Below are 17094 nucleotides of genomic sequence, written 5' to 3' on the forward strand. Positions count from 1 at the left end.
ACAGAAATTGGCGAACGGGTGTGACGAATTATGGGTCGCGATAGGTCCACGAATTGTTTTAGGGACGTACACAGATCCTTACAGTAACAACACACTTTATTTCGTTCCCGTGAGAAATTAAATTATGCGCACGCTTATAATTAATATTCATGTAACAACACTTACGACTAAGCTACGTTAACTCTGTAACAACAACATACATCCCCGACTTTGGAAGTTCGTTAAACACGATCTGTGGTTCTTGAGGTCGTTCGCGATCGTCGTCCTACCACATAGGATGGTCAAGGCTCATCTGCAAACAGGAAAGTCATAAAAATCATGTATAATTATTGGATTGGCAGGAAAGTAATTTCGGCATTTCATTGTGAAATAAAACTTTACTATACGAGGTTATGACAAGTTTGCTACACAAGAAATGAATTTTAATCGGTCAAATATTTTCCATTCTGTTCGATGACCTTTTGCCATCTTTCTGGTGACTTCATGATTCCGCGCTCATAAAATTTCTGGTACTTATCGGTAAAAAACTCAATCGAGTGCGATTCGAGGCTATCGTTATTATTGAAATTTTTGCCGTTTGAAAAGTTTTGTAAACTTCGAAATAAATGATAATCGGATGGTGCAAGGTCGGGGCTGTATGGAGGATGCGACATCGCTTCCAAATCAAGCTCTAATAATTTTTTACGAGTTGCTAAAGATGTATGAGGCCTCGCAATGTCGTAGCGAAACACGATTCCTTTGCGATTTGCCAATTCCGGCCTTTTCACTTTGATTACTTTCTATGGTAACCTAAACGCGTCAACTATCAAAGCTGAAGACAAAAATATTATAACCTTAACAAAAGAGTGACAATGCAAACATAACGCTAGCTATTGGTGCAAACCGAGATTACTTTTTTGCCAATCCCATAACCATAAGCTTTACATATCTTTTTGCGAGCTTCAGCCGCTTTCTTGCTTTCATGAAAATAAAAGAGTAAAACGTGTCGGAAATGTTCATTTCTGTATTAAAATTAACAGCGAACAGTTGTAAACAAAGCTCCACGATTTCTATAGTAACCTATAGACCTAACCTGTAGTAACCTATACTAATCTAAACGTGTCAACTATCAAAGCCGAAGACAACAAAGGAATTCTAACCTTAACGAAAGAACGACAACGCAAACATAACTCTATCTATTGCCGCAAACCGAAATTACTTTCTTGCCAATAGAAAAACGCTCCTCCGGTGTGTCACGGTTTCCTCCGCTCGCGCAACGTCGTTCTCTCGCGAACACAAGATCTTCCTTCTCGCGACGCCGCAAGGAATAATCGATTGGAAAGGCCCTCGATATGGAAACACCTGCTCGGCGAGGCCGCGCGTTGCAAATATAACGCACTCGTTCTCTCCCTCGTCGTCGTCGTCGAGTTTTCGCCGGCGCGGCGGTATGCAAACACGAACTTAACTCGGGACATAATTAACGTAAATAAGAAACTTATGCAGGAAGTTGAAGGCGCACCGCATCCTTCGGCGTCCGCCTTCTTATTCGCGCATCGATACCCTCTGCGAGCGGGGTAGCCGAACAAGCAGCTTTTGCGAGCAACAGCTTATCAACTATGCAGGTAATTTTGTTGGAGAGCCGGGATAACGGAAGTCGTAACATCAGTTAATTACCAGACCGTTCGGTACGGCGAGTTAACGATTCACGAATTTCCGGAGAGTTGGCTAATCTATCTTTTCCGAACCGATGGGAGAAGGAGTGGCGGAGAGGGGGGGGAGACGATGCGGCGATTAATAATGAAACGATTCGGCGCGATAAATAACGGCTCGTTGATTTGCTACGCCGCCGCACAGTGGGCTGGATCGAGAAATTCAGGGACATTCTGTTATAACTTTTGAACCATCGAAGATATTGCAATGAAATTTTCACCAAAAATATTTAAAAAATCGTTATCTTCAGCTATAGATAATTAAATTTGTTTTGCATTTGTTAAACAATAATTTTTAATTAATTTTCATTGACATTTTTTGTGAACAAAAAAATTGTTTAAATATAATGTCGCAAAGTTTGTTTCGTTTACTTATATTTTTCATGTTACATGGAATAATTAAAAATTTTACATATCCGTCGATTTACAGATGAAGAAGCGTTCTGTAATACCGACTGGAACACAGAGAGATTATCTTCGATATCTTTAACCTCGAAGTAACGTAACGTCGATATCTTTAAAACGTAATGATTTACAATCTGGTTCGTCTTGGTATGTAACTTTTACAGAATCACGTAGAGAAAAGTATCCTGAAAATATACCGTTTGTCCGAAACCGTGAGTCCTTGGGTGTCGAAAGATAATTCCTTGTCGAATGTAAAGAACTTTTACACTTTTCGTATTTTATTAAACATTATATTTTTCATCGTATAGGATACGATAATCTAAATTTAAGCTACTGTTTCCTAACGAGAAATATTGCCTCCCAATGTTAAAAAAGAAAGCGAAGGAAAAAATTAATTAGGTTCGTCCGGGACATCGCGAGGATGTCAAAGCTCCACGGTTTTTATAGTAACCTATAGACCTAACCTGTAGTAACCTATAGTAATCTAAACGTGTCAACTATCAAAGCCGAAGACAACAAAAGAATTCTAACCTCAACGAAAGAACGACTACGCAAACATAACGCTATCTATTGCTGCAAACCGAAATTACTTTCTTGTCAACCCAATAGAAAAACGCTCCTCCGGCGTTTCACGGTTTCCTCCGCTCGCGCAACGTCGTTCTCTCGCGAACACAAGATCTTCCTTCTCGCGACGCCGCAAGGAATAATCGATTGGAAAGGCCCTCGATATATTTTGGCATATTTTTGGCGTCGAATGTAGCGTTCAAAATGTTCAACTTTAAATTGTCGTGTCTCTTACAATTTACGATCATTTTTATTAATATTCACTGGACATCGATATCGAGAAAATTAGGTTTTTGTCAAAAAGTCACTAAAATCTTCGATCCGGCCCACTGCGCGCCGTGGCCGGAGTGTAACGGGAGATATTCACTCGCGCGAGAACGATGCGACGCGTGAACGAAGCGATTCGTCGCCGGGGACGCGAGCGAAAGTTCGCGGCGACGCGTCGCCGCTTAATAGGCGCGCAAAGTCTCGGAACTTTTCGCGCGGGGCCGATATTTCAGGCACCGGCGGAAAGTGATTGCGCGCGGGCAATGTACCAGGAAAGTTTCGTGGCCGAAACGGCGAGGGTGAATCATTAAACTATGGAAATCTTGCGATCGATGTATCGTTTAAAATTCCTGCGGCCCGTGCTCGAACAAAGCCCCCCGGAACAACAAACTTTTGCCGTGCGAGTATTTGTGTTTTCCGAGGGGTGGGGGGAGGAGGACGCAAGTTTCGGCCGAAAGCGAACCATTGAACCACGAACGAAGCCACTTTCTGATAACCGGTGAACCGCGTGCCCGGGCATACGTTCCGCTGCGTTCGAGAAGTTTCGCGAATTTTCGGGCCCTCGCGATGCATAAGACAATGCGGACCGGGAAGCGCGCGCGAATGGGACGATCATCAATTCTCGGGGGAATCGGAAAATCTGCTGCGGCGCTCGGCGAGACCGGCTGAATGCGCGAGCGTCTCGCCTCAAACGATTCTGTAAATACGGAACTGGGAGTCTCTTGCTTTGCGCCTAATGGCGCCCGAAGTTCGAATCTGAAGCGTTTCTGTCGTGTAACAATTTACAAGAATTCAGGTGTAGCTTCGTTATTATTAGAAACTTCGGATAAAAAGAACATGACGAAATGTCAGACTCAAACCGATCCCTTTAAGCTTCGAATAAAGATAATGTAATGAAGAGTCAGGTTCGGTGGACATTTGCTTTGAAAGCAAGTTCTGTGAACATAAATACGTACAGTCGCCTCGGAAAGTATGTTAACGACTTTTCAATCGGAATAACCTTTTTAAAGTTGGTTCGGAGGACTTGCATTTTTTTTAGGTGTTGGATCGACTATTTTTCTAGATAGAAATGATGAAAACGTTGGTTCAAAGGACTTGAATTTTTTTTAGGCGTTAGATCGACTAGTTTTCTATATGGAAGTGATAAAAAAGTTGGTTCAAAGGACTTAAATTTTTGTATGTATTAGGTCGACTAGTTTTCTAGATAGAAGTGATAAAAAAGTTGGTTCAAAGGACTTAAATTTTTTTTAGGTGATGATAAAAACGATTAAAAAACGGTGTTTTTTACGATAGGAATAATCGTAAATTAAAAAGTTGGTGACTCGTCATTTTGACCCGCCAGTTCCGTAGATATAGTGTTATAGAAATTTAATAAATTAATTTAATAGATTATAATTAGTAATAATATTAATAATTTTAATAAATTACTCTTAGTGGCTGTAGCTCGACTATGCATCGACCGATTTCGATGAAATTTTCAGCATGCATATAAATTACCGAGATCTAGAAGATGCATTTTTTAAATTTTCGTTATGGGCTCGCATAAAAAATTGAAAAAACATAACTTTTTAATTTTTGCAATCTAAAAATCTCATATATAAATACTCATTTCATAAAAAACTAGTTGACATCTCAAAAACATCTCAAATTGTATCTGAAAAATATTCAAGTCCCTTGAACCAATTTTGAAAAAGTTATTCCAATCGAGAAGTCGTTAACATACTTTCCAAGGCGACTGTATTTCTGCATAGAAGGGAATCGGATTCCGTAAAAACTATTTTAGTCCAATCCTTTCTGTCAAGGTCATTCAAAGCTTCGAATAACAAGAATCGCTTAAACAAGAATCGGATTCAGCGGAAATTCCCAACCAATTATTTCTGGAAAATCATTGCAAAATCAAAATGCAAAAATACTGTCCCTAGGAAAGTAAGGGTTATATTATAAGGGCTTGAAAGAAGGGCTTAAACAAGAATCTGATTCAGCAGAAATTCCCATCCAATTATTTTTGCAAAATCATTGCAAAATCAAAATGCAAAAATACTGTCCCTAGGAAAGAAAGGGTTATATTATAAGGGCTTGGAAGGATTACATCGAATCGCGTAAACTCGGCATCAATTCAAGTTGAATTACAAGTTGAATTACAATTCAATTGCAATTCAACAATAAGTTGAATCGATTCAACTTCCCGTACTCGATTTCATCGCATATACACGAAAAAAAGGGAAGTAAAGTGCACACCACAGTAATGTCTCCCTTACTGACGCTCAGATTGTCCACAAAAAATGACACAATTTGGGAAGAGGAGATACGATTAATCGAGCCTTGCAGCTCGTTTTTATAGCTGTTGACAATTCGTAACTATAACAAATGAACCATAATGATCGAATAATCGTATCTTCTCTACCTAAATTGTCCATTTTTGTAGACAATCTGTGAGCGTCAATTAGGGAGACATTACTGTATTTTATGCCGACACCGTTGCCAGTGTCAGCACGTTATTGAATGGTCTACGAAGTTCGCGACAATGTCGCGGAAACGTCGGGACGATTCTTCCGGAATGTAATTGCCTAAACCGTAAACCTTAAACAGTAACAGCTGTGCGCTAAACATACGGAGGGGGGAGGGGTGGCTGTTGGCAACGAGGCCGGCTAGCATAGAGGCGCAATTACACGTTGAAAATTTACCTTGGAGAACGTGGGAAGCTGGTGTCGCGGTAATTCCGGCAAACTTAAGCCCACCTTCGCGATGCCGAGCTCCAGCGGCCGTGGGGCAGGATTACTCGACCGTAAGGCGTAATCTATCCCGCCGTAGCCGCCGTAGCCGCCAAGCTGCAGCTGCAATCCTGCACAGAACCGCGCGTGTTACACACGGGTTACATGCTCCGGACGAACGCCGAACCGATCCTGGACACCCGTTACCGAGCCGGGATAACGGACCACGGAAAAACGCGTTTCTATCGCGATCAGCGAGATCGGTAAAAGAAATAACGAACAGTAAATTAATAAAAGGAAAAGAACGATCGAGAAATCGAGGTCGTTTATCAAAGAAACGATCGAACCTCTGGTTTCGGAACAATTCAATTGAACTCAATTTAATTGAATCGAATTGAGAACAAAAATTGTACTTCTAAAAAATTTATTTTATAAACTATTGAAACACTGCATTTTGTTTTCATTATTCCATTTCAACAAAAACCCAAATATACAGGGTGTCCCAAAATTATGGTATTTCGGAGAAATGAGGAATTATTATTATATTAAGGTGATTTGAAGTAACTTTTTCCTTAGCGAAAATTCAATCCGCAGCTTCGTTTACGAGATATTAACGAAAAACGCTGACCAATGAGAGAGGCAAGATCAGCCAGCGCTAATGAGCGGAACTGAGCTTCGCGCGCTCGTTGGCTGGTCGCCTCGCGCCAGCAGGCGAGCTCGCCTCTCATTGGTCAGCGCTTTTTCGTTGATAACTCGTTAACGATGCCTCGGAGAGAATTTTTGTAAAGGAAAAAGTTGCTTCGAATAACCTCAGGAATCTCTAATTTCCCAGAAGTACCATAATTATGGGACACCCTGTATATACTAGCAATATAAAATGAAAAAGTAAGGCTCAAATATGTAATTTTAGTTGTCATATATTTTTTTTTCTATTTTATGTATGGAAACCGTCCACTATGCAACAAATTGCATTAGAAAACACCGAATTTTTGATTTTCTTACAATGATAATAAACTTGGAGCAATTTTCGAACAGAGGATCCGTACTTCGATCGAAGCTGCTACAAATGGAAACGTCGTCGAAAACGTTGGAAAAACTTTTTTTTTTACGTCTGAATTCACCATAGATCTCAAGATTAAAGCTTCCCCGTTACAACGATCCTCTAAAACTAGATATACGATCTTTTTACACGATTTTTACGCGATTCGTTTTATTGTGCTTTGAATGAGAGCTGTACTGCCAACTTTGTAGAAATAGAAAATGCTCCCATTGTTCCTCTTTTTTTCCCCCGTTCCATAAAACCGCCGAAAAAGTCGAGTTTTAGGAGGAAGTCGTAAAAATTTCAATCTGCAAACCTATACTTTAGTCACGGTTAAATTGTTTTCAACGTTCAAACGCGGTTGTTTCGATCGTAGCATCGTTTCCTTTTTTTTTAAAAATCTATCTCCAAATTTCCGTCGATTGCGTTACGCAAGAACAGCTTAGAAAAAAATGTGAACGTTCAATCCTGAAAGTACAAGCTTCAAACTTTAAAACGAATCCTTTTTTTTCTCGTTTCGCAATTTTTCTTTTCCACGATAGTGTAATACTTGAAATATTTACCATTACACGAATACCAGTGATTTATCGTTCGCGATTGTAAATCTTAGCTATTTTAACAATTATCGTAACACCTATTGTCCCGAAAAAAAGAAATATAAGAAATAGAAATAAAATGTATTAAAGTATATCAAAGACAACGATTAAAGCTTCCGCAGCAGCAAATCCAAAGAAATGGCCTCGTATCGCATTTCTCACAGAATAGTGATGTGCCTGTATTTTCGGACCACCCTGTATGTGCCGCGCGCGAGAACGCGTACATCCCGGACAGTGACAGTAACGCGTTTCTACTTTAATTAATCGATATTACCTGTAGAGTAGGAGAGCGGCTGACTACTTGCCGCTCCAAATTGACGCAGCTGGCCTACATGTTGGAAATTCTGGCCTAAGTTCAAAGTGGGCATGCTGGCGGGCAGGGCCGCTGACATACTAGCAGGTATGCCCGCAGATATGCCGGTGTTCAAACCTGCCGGGTAACTGTTGAATATACTCGTCGGGTGACTTTCCGGGATAGCGGTCCCCAAGCTCGATGGCAGCGTTGTACCCGCAGCGAAAACGTCGAGGGACGAACCTGCGGTTCGAAAGTTCGCCGTTTGAATACTTGAACGTCTGCAGGCGCTTTAAAAGTTCGGCAGCTTCGAAGTTTCCGGCTTGCTTGCATCAAAATTATCAGCTCGGCAAAAACTTTCGAGACGTCAACGCGCGGTAATCGAAACTTCAATTTGGAAACCCGTCTGTTTAACCCTTTGCTCTACGACCCTAACTAGTTATGTTCATATTTGGCTCGACTGAATCATCGTGGCTCTAATTTCTAGCCCGATTTTTTTACCTCGTCTCTCAGACGTGATAATAATTTCTGGCCCGATTTTTTGATCACGTATCATAGACGTAATAGTAATTTTCGACCTGATTTTTGGGCCACGTCCCTCAGACGTGATAATCATTTATGACCCGATTTTTGGACCACGTCTCTCAGACGTGACAATCATTTTTGACCCGATTTTTGGACCACGTCTCTCAGACGTGACAATCACTTCTGTCCCGATTATCCGCCGACGTCTCCGAGACGTGGCCGTAGAGCGAAGGGTTAACAGCAAAAAATCGTAACACTAGAACCCGAGCACGCATTTCGCGGCGCGAAATTTCGCGAATTATGACGTTCTAAAGCCGCGCGCGCGCGCCGAAACTCGCTGAGAGCACGATATAAAAGAGCGAAATTGCGAGTGGCACACGCGCGTTATTTACGGTCAACGGGCGGCGAAGGTGAACCGGTCGGATTCGAGCGCGCGGTCGATGGAAAATTTCGAAAATTATAACTGACCCGGTTCGGAAGCGGGCCGAATGAGACTGTCAATAAACCCGAGGCCGATGCGACAGGGTTCGCGCGGGTACCGTGCCGGAAATAAGGCCGGATGAAAGATTAAATTTTTCCTCGAGGATCCTCTCGATCCCGGGGCGAACAGGAATCGGACATTTATCGGCGGGAAGTTTATCGGTTCGTATAAGCGGGCCGTACCTAAAGGAAGACTGGTGGACGCGGTGTCCTGGCCCATGTAGCCGGAGACCCTCGGCATAGTCGCGGGAACGTAGTTTATGCTCTGCAACGGCCGGGAAACCGCTGACAATGTCGCCAATGGGATGCCGGGCAGAGATAGCTTCTGCCTCTCGGGCAGCGTGCTGGCCAGCGGCATGTAATTCACGGTCTCCGGCAGCGAAGAGTGCTGAACGGGTAGGTCGCGGTTCGACTCCTGTTGCAACAGATAGTTCAGGAAGGAGCTCTGCAAGTTGTCCTTCAGCGGCGGCTTCGATTCATCCTGGAGCACGTAGTTGAACGCCGGGCTATGGTTCTTGCTCGGACCGCTGTTAATCGCGCTCTGGAGAGGCACGTAACTTCCCAACGAGTTGTCGTTGCCGCCCTTCACGGTGGTCTTTCCTTGTTGCGACAGGAAATAGTTGAGCAGCGATTGCTGCAGCTTGTTCTTCATGCCACTCGTGACGTAATAGGAGCCCGGCACTGTGAACTTTGTCGTTTGGTATTCGCTCGGAGGCATTGTGCTGTAAATTGAGTGCAGCGTGAGTGAGTCCCCCGGTAACTTCTAGACGATTTAATGAATAGAACAATTAATCGTAAACCGGTCACCCGCGTCTAATTAATTACTGACACTGGTTGCGATGTACGCCATATTGACTACGTATTACTGTTGTAATTTCGGTTTGCGCCAATAGGTAGCGTTATGTTTGCATTGTCATTCGTTTGTTGACACGTTCAGCGCTGACAATCGACCACCAAAATTCCCACAAAGTCGAGGCAAGTTAATTCATTAAATTAGACAGTTAATGTTTATTATAGTGGACGACGTTAGAACTGTTTCGCATCCGAAACATCCTAGTCGAATTCAGTTTTTTCGAATATATTACGATGAAAATGAATTTTGAAAATCGCTGAAAAATTAGTGTCACCCTTATCTGACCCACGAGGCGCTCAACGTGTTAAGGTTATGTCAAAGTTATATCTTTTTATAATTTTTTTGTTTTCGGCTTTGCTAGTCGACGCGTTTAGGTTACTATAGAAACAAATTCCGTGTAGTTTTGTTTGCAACTGATAGTTTTCTGTCAATTTTAATGCAAAAATGAACATTTTCGACGCGGATTATTTTTGTATTTTCACGAAGGCAAGAAAGCGGCCGAGGCTCGTAAAAAGATATGTGAAGTTTATGGCTATGGGATTGGCAACAAAGTAATTTCGGTTTGCACCAATAGGTAGCGTTATGTTTGCATTGTCACTCTTTTGTTAAGGTTATAATATTTTTGTCTTCGGCTTTGATAGTTGACGCGTTTAGGTTACCATAGAAAGCAATCGAAGTGAAAAGGCCGGAATTGGCAAATCGCAAAGGAATCGTGTTTCGCTACGACAATGCGAGGCCTCATACATTTTTAGCAACTCGTAAAAAATTATTAGAGCTTGATTGAGAAGTGATGTCGCATCCTCCATACAGCCCCGACCTTGCACCATCCGATTATCATTTATTTCGAAGTTTATAAAACTTTTTAAACGGCAAAAATTTCAATAATAACGATAGCCTCGAATCGCACTCGATTAAGTTTTTTACCGATAAGTACCAGAAGTTTTATGAACGCGGAATCATGAAGTTACCAGAAAGATGGCAAAAGGTCATCGAACAGAATGGAAAATATTTGACCGATTAGAGTTCATTTCTTGTGTAGTAAACTTGACATAACCTTATATAGTAAAGTTTTATTCAACATTGAAGTACCGAAATTACTTTTCTGCCAATCCAATAGAATAGTGAGTTGACTCGCCGGCAAATTGACTCCGTGTCAATAATTCTGACTCGAAGTCGAATTGACTCCGTATCGATACCGATGACTCGACGTCAAATTGACGCCTAGCGGTACCATTATTAATATCGAGTCGGTTTCACGTCAAGTCGCTATTATTGATAGGGAGTCTATTCGACGTCCACTGACAATTATTGACCAGAGCTAATTTGGCATCGCGTTACCATCGATGATATTGAAACAGTGGTCGCCGATTGAACGTTGATAAATGGATGGAATTAGCGTCTAATTTAGGTGTCGCAGAAAATGCGGTACTCTCTTGATTCGACGCGAAAATGGTAATTGAGAAATCGTGTCTTTGTTTATTAATCTGAGAAGATGACAGTTGTGGTGAAACTAATTTCTACTCTTGACTGTTTCAATTGTTCAGAAATGACAAGAATCCTTTTTTCAAGAAATGCACACGACCCTCGGTCTATGGTAAATTATAATATAATTTAATTATGTTATAATTTATTATGTATATAATATATATATAATATAAAATTATATAATATTTATATAATATAAAATTATATAATATTCATATAATATAAAATTATATAAACTATATAATAATATATTATACATAATTATACAATTTATTATTATATTATAATTATACCAAAATCTCTAATTTCCCTTCAATTTGTAAATAAAAATGGCCAATCTGAGCGTCGATTAGGGAGAATTCACTGTGTTTTCAATGACACATAAAATCTGAAGAAGCAACACTTCAATTTTACAAGGTGTATTAACATTTGAGCACAGTGAAATGTGTCAGCGGGCGTCCAACGCGCGTTCTAATGAATGTTTTACTGTTCGCAGCCGGGCCGAAATGTCATCGAGAAAATGACCGGGGATCGCATTTTAAATAGCAAATAATGGATAGCAGAAATAGGTTTCAAGAATAGACAGGGGCCGAGAGAGAGAAAAGGCCGCATCCGGTCGAGCGAGTAATCAATTCGGACAGTGCCATTACGTACTGTCTGGTGAAGGATATGATTGGAGATTCCGTGGGCACGACAGGTAAGCTGGCCACTGTCGGCGGATGAGCCAAGTTCGAAGATTGCTTCGAGGTGACCGATACCGCTGCCGCCGTGGAGATCGCCGGCGTGGTGGTGGTGCTAGCTGTGCTGTCAGCCAGCTGAAAGCAATTATGAACTTTTATTGCACCTTTTAAGATCCGGGGGGTGTAGCTCCGCCCCAATGAGTCCAGTTCGGAACTTGTAAAGGGATTACGGCCATGGTTGATCTGAAGTGCCGAAACGATGCACCGGACCAATTTTCTTCGATTTTGATTCCCCCGTCAGAATTGAATCCGCAACTAACAAAGCAGCCGAAACGTGTATCGACTGGATCGACCATTGGATCAGCTGCGATTAAATATATGAACCGCGTGGTTAATTAACTCGACGTAACGTTACACTCGTTTCGCAGAGGACACTGAAATTATAATTTGTTATTATCGTAAGAAGCACTTTTGCAAATAGAATTCACAAATTTCTTGTAAGTATAATTCACTTTATTCGTAGCAAAAGCGAACGTTGTTAGTACACAATAGTACATTTTATACTATTGTCCAGTAACTTTTATCGACGTTTAGACGGTACTTAAGGCTAGTCGCGTTGTTTATGTTACGACGAAATTGGCATATATACAGCGTAGTATAACATCAGCGTAGCGGGAAAAATCGATGAATTACAGGGCCGTGGCAACGTCGCAGCGCGAATCCGAGAATACTGAAGTTCGGCGAATCCCGGAGAAATTGCTGTAATTATTGTTATTCGACCAACTAGTGTCCGACGATTGATTTAATTTTTCACATATTCCATCGAGGCCGTGCCTAGAAGGATTGAGAAACATTGATAGATTATGCTATAAATGACCGTAAGCATGCTCGGTTACATTCTCGTCACAAAGGTCCGCCGTTCGAATGTTAAAATTAGTCGTAAAAATGGAAGAAAGTAAGCGAATTGTGAACGCTTATCGTGCCGACTTGGTTTGCATACTATAATGCGACGAAAATCTGAGCGTTTGAACTAATTCTTGCAACCGTGAGCATACGAATGATTCATTTCCGCCGAATAAATTTCATAAGTATCGAAGAAGAACTTTCGACGATTAGAAAATTTCATCAAGTTCGTCGAAAAATAGAATTTCAGTGGGAAAGCATCGCGGAGGAAGACAAACACACTGCGCACAAGCGCTTTTCAGTCGTATCGAATAAGAGAAATTAAATTTCAATTCGATGCACAAACAATCTGGTTCCGTCGCGAGTTAAAATAGGAAACGCGAGATTTGATGGATCGCGAATGTTTTTCGACCGGTAAGTTAATTAGTGGACAACGCCGAGGCGATGCGTTATAATTGAATTCGCAGGAATAACCGATGCACGCACACCGAAGAAAAATGACCCCGAAGATTTTCGACGAAGCAAGATCGATCGTGCCGGCTGAAGCAATATTTGCTAATTACGGCGGTAGCGTGGCTGTCGAAGATAAGAGAAATTGTTTTCTGCTGAAGAGACTGAAATGTTAAATTATAATCGTATCGCCTCTTCCCAAATTGTTCATTTTTGTGCACAATTTGAGCGCTAATTAGGGAGAAATTACTGTACTAGGTACGTGGCCGTGGAAATCATGTCACGTGGCCTCCGAATTGCCTTCGAATCGTGGCAAAAATTAGAAATAAAACCTCCGAGCATTTCCTGGAGAAATTATCATAACTCCGTTTATCGCAAGCGAATCGACCAATGTTAATCTTGTCTAAACCCCCGTTATAAATATAAATAATCACTATGAAAATAATTACTATAAATTAGCTCCAGCCTCTTTTGTCTTCGTCACATTCTTCCCGAATTATCGTAACAATTAAGCGAACGGCACGGCGACGGGAATTAAGAGAATTAAATCGGGAATTAAGTCGCGAACCGATTAAATATTCGCTCGAAGAGCGATCCCATCTTAAATATTTGAACAACCGCGTACTTTCGCGTCCGTGTAAAGCGAGCCACGGGCGTGACAAAGGTCGACAAAGGGTCGAGTATCAATTATCCGCGGTAACTGTTCGACCACCGTGTTCCGCGAACTTTTAACGAAATTGGCAAGTTGGCCGGCCGTCGAAAAACGAAGGGGAAAGCGCGAAGGCTCGGTCGGACGTGTCTCCCGCGTTGAAAGGGAAGGCGTGCGGGGTGTGTTTCGCTCACCGTATCGAATTTCACGCTCGGCATTGTCGCGGTGTGCGAGGCCATATTCGGCGGGGAAGTTGCGGACGTATGAAGTTGGTTGACGGCCGGACCGTTTCCGGAGACACTAGACTGTTGCGATGACTTCTGTTCGCTGGCCAGCGCGGGGGTGGTAGGCGCCGCCGTGGTGGATGTTCCCTCGTTCAAGGGAAAAGCGTTCTCGTACGGCGAGACCGGCGGCACGGACACGTAGCCGAGGCCATGGTTTCCTGAACAGCAAGAACCTTTTTCCATTTATGCTCGGGCTCCTGCAGCCAGCGTCTTCGAAATCGGCTGATAACACCGTTCGACGCGATTCTTGATTTCCTATAGCCACTATGAAATTCTCCTGGAGCCCTTCTTGTCCGAGAACCGAATTGCTCCATCACCCTCAGTTTACGAAAAAAGAAAAGACGAGCAAATTTTGTAAGAACCCAAAATTGTCGACAAAAATACGGTATCGCGTGAAAAGTAAAAACGTTAGAAAGTTCTAATCGGTCTGAAAAGGTAGAAGAGAGTTTTCCAAATATAGTGGCATACGATTTATTAATTGTTTTTGCTTCTAAATAATTATAAATTAACGTCATAGTTTGTTAAAGCGTCGACCCGCGTAGTTCCTCCGCGATAGTTTTGAATTTGCTTTAGGTGTTGAAGCAATTCGGTTTTCGGATTCTTGTTCGTGGAGCGAAGCTCTACAAGGATTTCTTAGCGACTATAAGAAATCAGAAAAGAAGTTCGATTTCGTCGGGCAGCGTAAGCGAAGGACTGTGACGCTATTTTCCCGACTTGCTGTCACCTATTTACCGTGCTTCAGGTACTCCGAGTCTCTGATGAACGATTGCGGCGGCTGATCCTGCTCCTTGTACAAATCGGAGTACCGGAAGTCGTTCGAGAAAGGTCCCTGCCGGTAGGAGTACTGGCTGCTCATTGGCTCGTCCTGGATCTCGCCCCTGAAATACGGCTGATCCCTGCTGAACGACTGGCTGGAGAAAGAAGGCCCGTCCGCGAAGAACGAAGGCTGATTTTTCATGTCCGGAGCGTCTCTGAAGGACGGCCCGTCCGCATAAAATGGCCGCCCTTTGGATGGGTAGTCTCTGACGGGCACTTGTTCGCTGTACGACGACGAGTCCTGCCGATACGGGCGTTGCCGGTAGGATTGGTACTGTTGCACCTTGAACGGCGGCTCTCGGAACGGCTGGTGTTGCTCGTGGAACGGGGGATGCTGCCGGATACCTTGGTAAGGTGGAAAGTCCTCCATCGGCGATATCCTGCCGTCCTTGTAGCCTGCGGCGACCACCGTCGCCATCATCGCGATTATCCCCTGGAAGAAGAAATTCTTTGGTAATATAACCGTCTCGCATGTCACTGTAGTATGTAGGTTGGTGCAGATGAAATGTCGGATTTTCTTTACATGCGAGCGTTTGCCCCTCTGTCTTCGTTATGGTTTCATTTCTGACATAACCTCGTTTATAGTCGTACCGTCCATTGCCAGAATCACATTTCTGACAAAGAAGATTGTCTCAAAAGTTGTTTCCAATTTGTTATTCGTTTTGGATTTCGTAAGGATATGAATGTGAGTATAAACTTGGCGATAATGCTGCAACTTTCATTTTTTCAAACATTTTTAGCTAAACAGTACGAAAATATGTACAGTCTGAAAAATTAATAAGAATCAAATTAAGAAAAATATCTAGAGTTTGTTGATTGCGAAAATCGGAATTTCTCTAAGACAGGCATCTGTGCGTTAAAGTCTCGTTGGGAAAAGTGTATCGAAGCAAACGGAGGATATTTCGATTAAATAGACAACTTCTGAAAAAAAAACAGTTGTGCAGTTTTATATATTCACTTGAAAATCCGACAATTCCGTACGCGCCAATGAGAATGATCCGTCACTGAATGCGCGACAACTTCGTACGAGATCACTGCCACTGATAACGTTCCGCAAGTCGGGGGGGAGGAAACTCACCAGCCTCTTCATTTAGGCGTTTTCGCAGGACGAAACCGTGCTCTTTGGAATAATGTGCAAAGGGGTCGAAGCGAGAGAGAACCGAATCAGTGAAACCACTCGTAAAGATCGTCTGTTGTCGATCAGAGACATCCACTTTCTTATATAGCTGCGCGCCGAACAGAAAAACCGACGACTATGCCAGTTCGCGATCACTCTCTTTCCCTAGTTATGCACGTCTTCCAGTTCAAGTACGTCGGACTGGATCTGGTAGATCACGTATATCCACACCTTTCTCCGTCTATAAAACGTTCATTGCCAAGTTCACGATCCAAGCCGATCGGTTCCTGGTTAGAAACACGGCCACCAGATGGGGGACGTTTTATTCCTGCGCGCGAATTTTCTTTCCAGCAGACTTTCTCAAAATTTACACTTCCGCGATCGCGTTCATCTTTTCTTTTAACCCCTTTGCACTCGAAGCTATTTTAACTGTAAATATGAAATCATTTTTCTTACTTATAGTATTTTTATTTTATATGATCAAATGCATTTTATGCATATGAAAGTGACTCTTGGAAGTCAGACAACAGTTACGCTCTTAACAATCTTTTAAATCTAAGCTTTGTTAATATAAAAATTATCTTAAAACGTGATGTAACAAATTTCAGTGGTGCCTCTGAGTCACCACTCGAGTGTAAAGGTTTAATTTATTTATTTAAAAGTCGCATCTGCTTAGTAGCAATTAGCGGCCACCTGTGGGATAATATTTGTAGGTTACGTGTGGTACAATAGTGATACAATAGTGATACAATAGTGATACATGTGATACAATAGCATTACAATTCTTCTTCTTAATCCAGGTTATGTCACTAGGTTATGTTACTACATAATTTCGCTGAACAATTTGCTTTCTTCCAAGTATGACACATAAGTATATTTTACTGTTTATTCGCAGTTGTACACTGGATTATCAAATAGGATGTGCTTAAGGATGTGTAAGATCAGTATTACAGTTGTCACAAATTGGTTGGTCTGTTCTAGAAGGTATGTACTGATGTTTTATTTCAGTATGCCCAATTCTTAGTCGAGATAGTACAATTTGTTTTTCCTTTTTGTTAAATATACTGCGGCGTTGGTAGAGAATATACTTTCTCCGAGTTCACACAGTGATCTGTTAATGTACGGATTTCAAGTTTCTCGCGATTTTATTATGTTCGAGGCGATGCAAGAACACCTTTTCGAGCGGCGACGTTTTTGTAGCATACATTCAATCGAAACTGAAAGCTGGAACTAGATCGAAGATCTTTTTATGCAATTAAACAATTTTCTGCAGCGATTACAGTTGCTGCG

The 17094-nt window shown here is 42.0% G+C and overlaps 1 protein-coding gene across 1 annotated transcript; it reads right to left on the bottom strand.

Annotated features, from left to right (window-relative positions):
- Nucleotides 1–78: 78 nt before the first annotated feature.
- Nucleotides 79–15891, bottom strand: LOC117227769 (uncharacterized). The gene is made up of 8 exons (XM_033483272.2): nt 15766–15891; nt 14604–15120; nt 13782–14029; nt 11560–11720; nt 8751–9289; nt 7545–7805; nt 5609–5766; nt 79–292 (listed from the first exon to the last, which is right to left on the bottom strand). Exons 1-8 carry the CDS (start codon nt 15775–15777, stop codon nt 266–268), a joined length of 1923 nt encoding a protein of 640 aa, XP_033339163.2. The 5' UTR covers nt 15778–15891; the 3' UTR covers nt 79–265.
- Nucleotides 15892–17094: the final 1203 nt, after the last annotated feature.

Source organism: Megalopta genalis, chromosome 8 (assembly GCF_051020955.1).
Source record: "Megalopta genalis isolate 19385.01 chromosome 8, iyMegGena1_principal, whole genome shotgun sequence".
NCBI lineage: Eukaryota > Metazoa > Arthropoda > Insecta > Hymenoptera > Halictidae > Megalopta > Megalopta genalis.

What these genes read in the sequence shown, in the direction of transcription:
- LOC117227769 (XM_033483272.2), bottom strand. An exon ending in GTCCACCAGTCTTCCTTTAG is followed by an intron (nt 7,806 to 8,750) that starts GTACGGCCCGCT and finishes TTCGAACCGCAG; the next exon opens with GTTCGTCCCTCGACGTTTTC. An exon ending in GCCGCTCTCCTACTCTACAG is followed by an intron (nt 5,767 to 7,544) that starts GTAATATCGATT and finishes GGTTCTGTGCAG; the next exon opens with GATTGCAGCTGCAGCTTGGC.